Source organism: Mandrillus leucophaeus, unplaced genomic scaffold (genome assembly GCF_000951045.1).
Source record: "Mandrillus leucophaeus isolate KB7577 unplaced genomic scaffold, Mleu.le_1.0 Scaffold556, whole genome shotgun sequence".
Taxonomy (NCBI): domain Eukaryota; kingdom Metazoa; phylum Chordata; class Mammalia; order Primates; family Cercopithecidae; genus Mandrillus; species Mandrillus leucophaeus.
This window is the reverse complement of record NW_012105986.1, coordinates 746,728-757,198: the sequence shown is the minus strand read 5'-3', so window position 1 is coordinate 757,198 and position 10,471 is coordinate 746,728. Positions and strand designations below refer to the sequence as shown.

General features: G+C 42.5%; 1 protein-coding gene across 1 annotated transcript in view; it reads left to right on the top strand.

Moving 5' to 3' along the window:
- The first annotated feature begins 4,623 nt into the window (after nt 1-4,623).
- MRPL15 (mitochondrial ribosomal protein L15) overlaps nt 4,624-10,471 on the top strand; it is a 16,180-nt gene continuing 10,332 nt past the window's right edge. Inside the window, exons 1-3 of the mRNA XM_011998097.1 lie at nt 4,624-4,812; nt 5,921-6,075; nt 6,676-6,841. Coding sequence (XP_011853487.1) covers nt 4,705-4,812; nt 5,921-6,075; nt 6,676-6,841 — 429 coding nt within the window. The 5' untranslated portion in view covers nt 4,624-4,704. The remainder of the gene's footprint in view (nt 4,813-5,920; nt 6,076-6,675; nt 6,842-10,471) is intronic.

Sequence of the window (10,471 nt, the reverse complement as noted above, 5' to 3'; positions counted from 1 at the left end):
GCAGGTGCCTGTAATCCCAGCTACTTGGGAGGCTGAGGCAGGAGAATCACTTGAACCCAGGAGGCGCAGGTTGCAGTGAGCCAAGATTGTGCCATTGGACTCCAGCCTAGGTGACAAGAGCAAAACTCCGTCTCAAAAAAAAAAGGAAATGATAAAAAAAAATTAGTAAAGTAGACATTTTATTAATTTGTAAACAAGGAGGCAATCATTAGAAGAAAGAAAAACAACATTAAAAGTGATTGCTTATGGGAGTGAAACTAGAAATGGAACAGGAAACAACTACTTCTCATTATAAGCCCTTCTGTACTCTCTGATTTTTTCAACATGTGTAGGCATTACAATGCTTTAATAAAATTAAAACCTATTTAGGTGTGAATAAAGACCTTTAGGTTGGAACCAAGTTTTATCAAGGCAAAATTAGTTAAGTTTTATCAAGGGAACATTTATTTCCAGTCCCTTTCCATGCTCTCTTCATAGCCTTCTCTCAATATTAGTTTTCTCCCAGTATTAAGGGGATTCATTGCTCTCCTGCCTCTGGCTTTCTCCCACCTTCACTTAGGAATATTACTTCTCCAGTTGTTTTCTGCTCACCTTTTTTTTTTTTTGAGAGGAGTCTTGCCCTGTTGCCCAGACTGGAGTACAGTGGCACAATCTCAGCTCACTGCGACCTCGGCCTCCCGGGTTCTAGTGATTCTCCTGCCTCAGTCTCCTGAGTAGCTGGGACTACAGGCACTTGCCACCATGCCCGGCTAATGTTTGTATTTTTTGTAGAGACGGGTTTCACCATATTGGCCAGGTTTGTCTTAAACTCCTGACCTCAAGTGATCCAGCCACCTGGGCCTCCCAAATTTCTGGGATTACTGGGATTCCAGGCGTAAGTCACCATGTCCAGCCTATTCCCTTTTATTTCCATTTCCCAGTCCCGTTCTCTGCTAATCCTGGATTTTTTTTTTTTTTTTTGAGACAGAGTCTTGCTCTATTACCCAGGCTAATCTTGGCTCACTGCAACCTCTGCCTCCTGGGATTTCAAGTGATTCTCCTGTCTCAGCCTCCTGAGTAGCTGGGATTACAGGCTCGTGCCACCACGCCCAGCTAATTTTTTATTTTTAGTAGAGACAGGGTTTCACTATGTTGGTCATGCTGGTCTTGAACTCCAGATCTCGTGATCCACTCCCCTTGGCCTCCCAAAGAGCTGGGATTACAGGCATGAGCCACCGTGCCTGGCCAATTTTTTTTTTTTTTTTTTTTTAGAAAAATAATGAACTCAAAGGAATTAATCTATGTTAACACATTGTCAGGTGCTGATATATATAGATGGGGAAGATTTTGTGGCAGTATGAAGTCTTCCAAAGCACTTCAAATTGTATCATCTTTACAGCATTCATTTCATTTTTTTTTTTCACATGGAGTTTTGCTCTTGTGGCCCAGGCTAGAGTGCAATGGCGCGATCTTGGCTCACCACAGCCTCCACCTCCGGGGTTCAAGCGATTCTCCTGCCTCAGCCTCCCAAGTAGCTGGGATTACAGGCATGTACCACCACTCCCAGCTAATTTTGTATTTTTATTAGAGATGGGGTTTCTCCATGTTGGTCAGGCTGGTCTTGAACTCCTGACCACAGGTGATCTGCCTGTCTTAGCCTCCCAAAGTACTGAGATTACAGGCATGAGCCACTACTCTCAGCTTCATTGTTATTATGTAATGATTCAGCAGTTATTACGAACTGGGGTTGGAATCAGGATGGACCTTAAATAGTTGTTGAGATGTTAATTTTTTTTTTTTTTTTTTCAGATGGAGTCTCACCGTGTCCCCCAGGCAGGGGTGCAGTGGCCCGATCTTGGCTTACTGCAAGCTCCGCCTCCTGGTTTCACGCCATTCTCCTGCCTCAGCCTCCGGAGTAGCTGGGACTACAGGCGCCTGCCACCACGCCCGGCTAATTTTTTGTATTTTTAGTACAGGCGGGGTTTCACTGTGTTAGTCATGATGGTCTTGATCTCCTGACCTCGTGATCCGCCCACCTTGGCCTCCCAAAGTGCTGGAATTACAGGCATGAGCCACTGCGCCCGGCCGAGATGTTAATGTTTTTATTATGAGTTCTCATTAACTTGATTTAAACAGGATTTAGCACATCCCAAGCATGTAGGTGGGTAATATATATGAACTGTGCAATTATGAGGATGACATAAAACTACTGTGTACTTAAGGTAAAGATTGTTGACTTATTGACCACACACCCTTAATTTACATTCTTACAACACAAACGAAACTCATCAAATTATTTTGACAGTTTTATGTGCTTAATCAACATGTTGGATATGGCATAAACAAACACATAGCCTACAATTAACTGTCAACAATTGTTATTCCCATTATTATTAACTGATGTCCACCAATAACATTATATAACCCATACAACTTCTACTTCCAAGAAGTGCAGCATATTTCTTGCATTTTATTTATTCAATAAAAAAATTTTCCATGATAAAAAACATTACTGGCATTAGCAATCAAGAAGTTCATTACTTAAAGCAAACAATGATTTTTTGGGGATTGAAAATAATTGTGCATTTTTCTGTAGATTAGGGTACAGTTTGCAATTATATTTTGCAATTTTCTTCCCAAAGGTAGGAAAGTTTAATGAAAACATAATGAAAAGTACTGAATTAAAAATCACTAAAGGCAGGCTGGGCTCAGTGGCTCACACCTGTAATCCCAGCACTTTGGGAGACCAAAGCAGGTGGATCATTTGAGGTTAGGAGTTTGAGACAAGCCTGGCCAACGTGGTGAAACCCAGCCTCTACTGAAAAACCAACCAACCAACCAACAAAACTAAAAAAGCTGTACGTGGTGGTGCATGCCTGTAATCTCAGCTACTGGGGAGGCTGAGGCAGGAGAATCGCTTGAACCTGGGAGGGGAGGTTGCAGTGAGTCGAGATGGCGCCACTGCACTCCAACCTGGGCGACAGAGTGAGATTCCATTTCAAACAAACAAACCAAAAATCGCTAAAGGCAGAAAATAGGTTCCATTTCACCCCCCAACCCCGCCCCCCCGCATTCTATTTCTTATGCACTTCTAACTAGTCTGGACTTTACCTTCATATAATTTTAACGAACTCATATTTTCTTGTTTTTACTAATTCGTCTACAAGAGGCCTACTTTATGTTTAACTTTTAAAAAACATTCACGGGCCTGGGGCGGTGGCTCACTCCTGTAACCCCAGCACTTTGGAAGGCCGAAGCAGGCGGATCACCTGAGGCCAGGAGCTGGAGACTAGCCTGCCCAACAGGGCGAAAGCCTGTATCTACTAAAAATACAAAAAAAGTTAGCCAGGCGTGTTGGTGAACGCCTGTAATCGCAGCTACTCTGGCTAAGAATTGCTTGAACCGGGGAGGCGGAGGTTGCAGTAAGCCGAGATTGCACCATTGCACTACAACCTAAGCAACAGAGTGAGACTCCGTCTCAAAATAATAATAATAATAATTCATTTTTGGAAACTGTTACCTACTAGATTTCAAACAACTTGGGAAGGAAATCCTGTTTGAGTTAATCCATGTGTATTTCTAACAAGTTCAGTGTCTTACTTATAAACAGTACTTGAAGGAATGAATACAACTTTTTCTTTATGTAGTTATTTTACACTTGATTTAAAGGAACTTAAAAAAGACGCAGTTAAACCTAGAGACAGATGCCCTCCAAAAATTGTCTCACCTTCATTATTTGTGATTACTAGTAAGAGTTAGCAGAAAAAACTCCCCAGCAAGTGAAATGTCAAACCATTACTAAAAGAAAGAAAAAGAAAGGAACAGTCTTTTCTATGTTAAACTCACTTAAGAGAAAAAAGAAGAGCTGGTATTTTTCGATTAATAATATTTGTATTTTGTGATGCCAATACTCAATTTTACATTCTAAAAATTCTACTTTTATAGTAGGAAGCAGTGTACGTTTGAATCCTGACTCTGTCGCTTGTTGTAAGAAGTTGGTCAAGCTATCGGACCTTGCTAAGCCTTCCCTGTTGTGACTGTAAAATGTACTAACACCATCTACCTCTAGAATGGCTGTAAATCGAGTAAGGCTGATTTAATACAGCGTGTGGCACACACCAGGCATTCGGTATGGCGCCAGTCATTAACAGTAGTAGGTGGTTAGTAACTGCGATTCACTCAAAACAATATAGATGCACACGGATGAGAGTTCATACTTTGAGTCTTATTCAAAGATTGGTATTAGCCAGGCATTTTGATAGGTGCACTCTGAGTATTATTTTTGTACCTCACGGTGTATAATTACGCAAGCTCAAAAGCTAATAATTAACAGCTCACTTTGCTTTACTCTGGATTCTGCATTGACCTCAGAGAAGACACTGCCTAGACAAACAGGCAAGGCCAAACACTGACTCAAAAAAGATCCTTTATTTAACGCAGTGTTTTTAGGGCATGCTCTTGTTTGGCGAAAGAGGTTTTACGTTCAGAATATTAAAAGGGACCCCGAGGACAAAGCACGACCTCGGAAAATAAGATCACATCCCCAAAGAACTAAAAAGACAACCGAGACAAGCTTGCAGACTCCTACGCTTGTGCCCGAGTCCCGAGCTTGCGCGCGCGGCTGCAGCGCAACAGGGGCGGGACCACGGCCGTAAAGCAGCCCCCGAGACCACGAGGCCTCCGAGCAGCTCAGGGCGACCTTGAAAGTTCTTGGGTCTGCGCGTTATGGCCGGTCCTTTGCACGGCGGTCGGGCCCGGGCCCTGGACCTACTCCGGGGCCTGCCGCGTGTGAGCCTGGCCAACTTAAAGCCGAATCCCGGCTCCAAGAAACCGGTAAATGGGTAGTGGCGGTGCGGGGAAGCGCTGGGAACCGGGGCGATGAAAGCGGCCCTTCTCTCCCTGTCATTAGGAGAACTGCCCTTTCTGGGAGGGTGTTGGGATGAACGTAGGGTTGCCTCGTGCCTGTTCTCCCTTACTGCCCAGAGGGAAATCTTTGCACGTGCACCCATTTCTTTTTTTTTTTTCCCTCCCGAAACGGAGTCTTGCGCTGTCGCCCAGAAACAATTCTGCCTCAGCCTCCCGTGTAGCTGGGATTACAGGTGCCCGCCACCACGCCCGGCTAATTTTTGTATTTTTAGTAGAGAGGTGGTTTCACCGCGTTGGCCAGGCTGGTTTTGAACTCCCGACCTCGTGATCCGCCCGCCTTGGCCTCCCGAAGTGCTGGGATTGCAGGCGTGAGCCACTGCGCCCGGCCGCACCCAGTTATTAATAAGGTGATGTTTAAAAGCGTAAAGATATTAGGCGGAGAAGCCGACTCGCAGAAACTACAAAGTCAGTGTGTCATTCAAAATTGGGTTTAAAATGAAGTGCTTTCCCCGTGGATCTTTATGTTCATTGGAAAGATCTGAATCGCAGCTGTCCCTTCTGCAGTTCACTAAATACAGCTAGAAAAGCTGTTGACAGTGTACTGTCATTTTAACAGTCAATTCGTTGCTTTCGTGAAATGACAGGAAGTAAATTAAGGAAAAGATTTTCTTCAACAAATTAGTTTTTAAATAAAATTACAGGTTTATGAATAAAATTTGCATATTTACAATTAATTTCAAAATAAAAAGTTCTTCACTATCTAAAATGTTGTGGATATTTAATTCTAGGATTTTTTTCAGTTTCAACCTATTACAAAAACCTTATCCCCGTCCCAACCTTTACTTTTTGCTTTTGAAACACGCTTGGACTTTGGTTACAAGAATTAGCTATGTCTTTAGAGGCAAAGATGCTAACAGAGTGTGTGGACCTTTGAACAACTAGGACATGCTTGTCACACAATAGTGTTAGCTAGCACTGGTCGGTTGGATGAATGAATAGCATAACAAAAAGTGAAGAGCTGAAATGCAGTTTTTAGAAATGCATCTGAAATTCATAAAATTATCTTTCCTTGTAGGAGAGACGACCAAGAGGTCGGAGAAGAGGTAGAAAATGTGGCAGAGGCCATAAAGGAGAAAGGCAAAGAGGAACCCGGCCCCGCTTGGGCTTTGAGGGAGGTCAGACTCCATTTTACATCCGAATCCCAAAATACGGGTTTAACGAAGGACATAGGTAAGGTTGCTTTGCTTTTTAAAAGTACAGGTCCCCAATTTCCATTAAAAAGCACCTAAAAAATAGTTTGGTAGAAATTTTGGTAGAAATTTTAAATTCACTTTGAAGCAAACTTGCTACTGTTCCCCTGAACCATTTTTTGGTAATGAAATTTTGCCTGGATTATTAAAAGGAAAAAAAGCCCAGACATTGCACTCAGACCTGCAAAATGGAGATTCTAATGCCTGCTCTAATGGTTATTAAGAGAATCAGCAATAATAGACAGTATATATAAAAATCTGGCCCACTGTAGTCACCTAATAAATGATAACTACATTATTACTTTGAGCTCCATAGTAAGTTAAATTTTCCACAGATTTATTTGTGTAAATAAGTGAAGTAAATGCTTAGAGAGGAAAATAGTTTTTAGTGGAACACAGGTGGTACAGGTTTCATTACCCAAAACCAAGCAATATTGCATGTTTGTGTTATGCTCAAGAGGGTTTTATTTAGTTAAATAATTAAAATTGGTAGAGGAAAACACAAGACAAACCTTTGAGTTGATTTGGAGAAGTTACAGGAAGATGAAAGTTTTCCAACTCTTACGTTCTTGTTTTACAGTTTCAGACGCCAGTATAAGCCTTTGAGTCTCAATAGGCTGCAGTATCTGATTGATTTGGGTCGTGTTGATCCTACTCAACCAATTGACTTAACCCAGCTTGTCAATGGGAGAGGTGTGAGCATCCAGCCACTTAAAAGGGATTATGGTGTCCAACTGGTCGAGGAGGTAAGTCTTTTCGTGTTACATAGGAGGATTTTTTTTTTTTTTTTTAAGACGGAGTCTTGCTCCGTTGCCGGATCTGGAGTGCAGTGGTGCAGTGTCGGCTCCTGCAACCTCCACCTCACGGGTTCAAGTGATTCTCCTGCCTCAGCCTCCTGAGTAGCTGGGATTACAGGCACCCACCACCACGCCCAGCTAATTTTATTTATTTTTAGTAGAGACAGGGTCTCAATATGTTGGCCAGGCTGATCTTGAACTGCTGACCTCAACTGATCTGCTCACCTCGGCCTCCCAAAGTGCTGGAATTACAGGCGTGAGCCACCACACCTGGCCTGTAGAAGGATATTTTTGATTTTCAGATAATCAATACTCTACCCCCTTTATTTTTATCCCATTTGTGTTTATAATCCTTATGTAGTGGTGATCGTTGTGGTTTTGGAAAGCTGTCATGCTATCATGGCAGGGCTCTGTCCCTTGGTCCTGGAATGCTCCTCTGCGTATCTGTAAAGCTTGCCCCCCCCCCCTTTTTTTTTTTGAGATGGAGTCTCGCTCTGTTGCCTAGGCTGGAGTGCAGTGGTACAATCTCAGCTCTCTGCAACCTCTGCCTCCCGGGTTCAAGAGATTCTCCTGCCTCAGCCTCCTGAGTAGCTGGGACTACAGGCACGTGCCACCACACCTGGCTAATTTTTTATATTTTTAGTAGAGATGGAGTTTTGCTATATTGGCCAGGCCTTCTTGAACTCCTGACCTTGTGATCCACCCACTTCTGCCTCCCATACTTCTGGGATTACAGGCGTGAGCCACTGTGCTTGGTGCCCCCTTACTTCTTTTCGTTCTCTGCTGGAATGTCAACATATCAGGAAGATCTTTTGTTTTTTTAAATAGAGATGGAATCTGACTCTGTCTCCCAGGCTGGAGTACAATGGCACAATCTCAGCTCACTGCCAACCTCTGCTGCTCAGGTTCAAGCTATTCTCGTGCCTCAGCTTCCTGAGTAGGTGGGACTACAGGCACGTGCCACCACGTCTGGCTAATTTATTTTTGGTAGAGATGGGGTTTTGCTATGTTGGCCAGGCTGTTCTCGAACTCCTGACCTCAGGTGATCTGCCTCAGGTGATCCACCTCAGCTTCCCAAAGTGCTGGGATTACAGGTGTGAGCCACCCCGCCCGGCCAGGAAGGTCTTTTTTGAGAGGCTTTTTAAAAGAGCATTTGCACTGCTTCAGGAATCGCACTGTTTCCTTTACTCTGCCCAAAGTGTTTTTCTTTGAATAAATATGAACACTTGACATTTATTACCAAGTTATGCATTTGTTTTCATTGTCTTCCTCACTAGAATATAAGCTCCCTTGAGGGCAGGTGCTTTGATTCATTGCTTTACTTTCTTCTTTCTTTTTTTGGTATCTCACTCTGTGGCCCAGGCTGGAATGCAGTGATGTCATTTCAGCTCACTGCAACCTCTGTCTCCTGAGTTCAAGCGATTCTCCTGCCTTAGCTTCCCAAGTAGCTGGGATTACAGGCACCTGCCACCAGGCCCAGCTAATTTTCTGCCTTTTTTTTTTTTTTCCTGGAGACGTAGTCTCACTCTGTCACCCAGGCTGGAGTGCAATGGCATGATCTCGATTCACTGCGATCTCCACCTCCCAGGTTCAAGCGATTCTCTTGTCTCAGCCTTCCAAGTAGCTGGAATTACAGGCATGCGCCACCAAGCCAGGCTAATTTTGTATTTTTAGCAGAGACGGGGGTTCACTATGTTGGTCAGGCTGGTCTTGAACTCCTAACCTCAGGTGATCCGCCTGCCTCGGCCTCCGAAAGTGCTGGATTACAGACGTGAGCCACAGTCGGCCAAATTTTGTGGACATTGTTAATCAACTACTGTTTGCCAATAATACAGTTGTATAGAAGTTAGTGTCCACTAGAGGGAAGCATATGTTTATTAAAAAAAACCTTTCAGATTCCTTTGAAAAAGTGAACTGTATGGATAAAAACTTTCCAAATAAAGTAATTTGAAAAGAGAATACCAAATACAAGATTAAGCCTCAGTATTCTACCCTGGGTGTGTATAAGGAAATACACATGTAACTTAACATATGGAAATCCATGACCTCATCAGCCCTTAAACTGCACATCCCAACATCCTTAGGTGTTGTCTATTAGATTAGCAAAAATAACCGTGAAAACTACCCCAGGGCGCTGGTTGAGTAAGTGCAATTACACATCATTTATAGCTCTGTTAACTGACTGACTTCTGTGATTTCAGATTTGCAGTAAATAGTGAATAATAAGACAGTTTTGATCCTTTAGCACAAAATTATCAATTTGGAAATATATGTTCTCGAGGAAAAGCAAAATGAAAGAAACCTAATATAAAGACAGTCCTAAAAATGCCACTTATACTACTGAAAATACTGGACCTGACACCAGTGCCCCAAAATAGGGAGATGGTTAAGCAAGCTATGGATTGCTTAAAAATCACAAATGATACAGCAAGACCCCTGTTTTATTGAATCGAAGGTACTGTTGATTTAAACACACACCAGTATTAGATATAAAAAAGGTGTGAAAATGCATCTTAGAATTTATGGAATATATTTGAAATACATGAAAAATTAGTCATTAATAGAAGGAGCTAAACTGGGAGCCAGTTTGTTTCAGCTTCATGAAAACTTTCTATTGCTGTAGAGTGGTAATGCTGCCATCTTTTTGTTTTTATCAGAATCTGCTTTGAAATTAGAGAAAAATATAGCACATGCTAACTGTGACCAAAAATTTAACTTTTCGGAGTTCAGAACTACGTTTTTTTTTTTTTTCCTTTTTTTTATTTTTATTTTTTGAGATGGAGTCTTGCTCTGTTGCCCACGCTGCAGTGCAATGGCGCGATCTGGACTCACTGCAACCTTCACCTCCACCTTGGGTTTAAGCCATTCTCCTGCCTCAGCCTCCCAAGTAGCTGGGATTACTGGCACGTGCCACCATGCCCGGCTAATTTTTATATTTTTTAGTAGAGATGAGGTTTTACCATGTTGGCCAGGCTGGTTTCAAACTCCTGACATCAAGTAATCTGCCCTCCTTGGCCTCCCAAAGTGCTACGATTACAGGCATGAGTCACTGCACCTGGCCTAGAACTACATTCTAGTGTTGACTATTCTAGGAAAAATTGGAGAGGTGTTGTTTTTTGTTTTGTTTTGTTTTGTTTTCCCCCAGCTTAGAGGCTATAATAAAGTCAATATTGAATGCAAAGTGAAATTTCTATTGTCTTCTCTTTTTTGCCCTAGTGAGGCCAACTTCTCCAAAGCTCAGATTTTGTCGATTTTGTGAGATATGCTGTTCTTCTATCTGCTCCAGCCTGCATGTTCCCCTGTTTAACCTCCTGCTGGCCTCTGACTTACTTAGGGATAAGGAAGATTAGTTTTTATCTATGACAGCATAATGTTGTGGTTAAAAATACAGATGCTGTGACTAGACTCCCTGGATTAGAATCCTTGCATTGTGACCTTGGACATATTACTTAACTTCTCTGTGCCTTGGTATTTCCATCTATGAAGTCGAGACAGCAATAATCCTATCATAAGGTTGTTATGAGGATTAAGCAGCCTGCTATTAATGAAGTACCAGGAATGAATGCTTAGTAGGTGTAC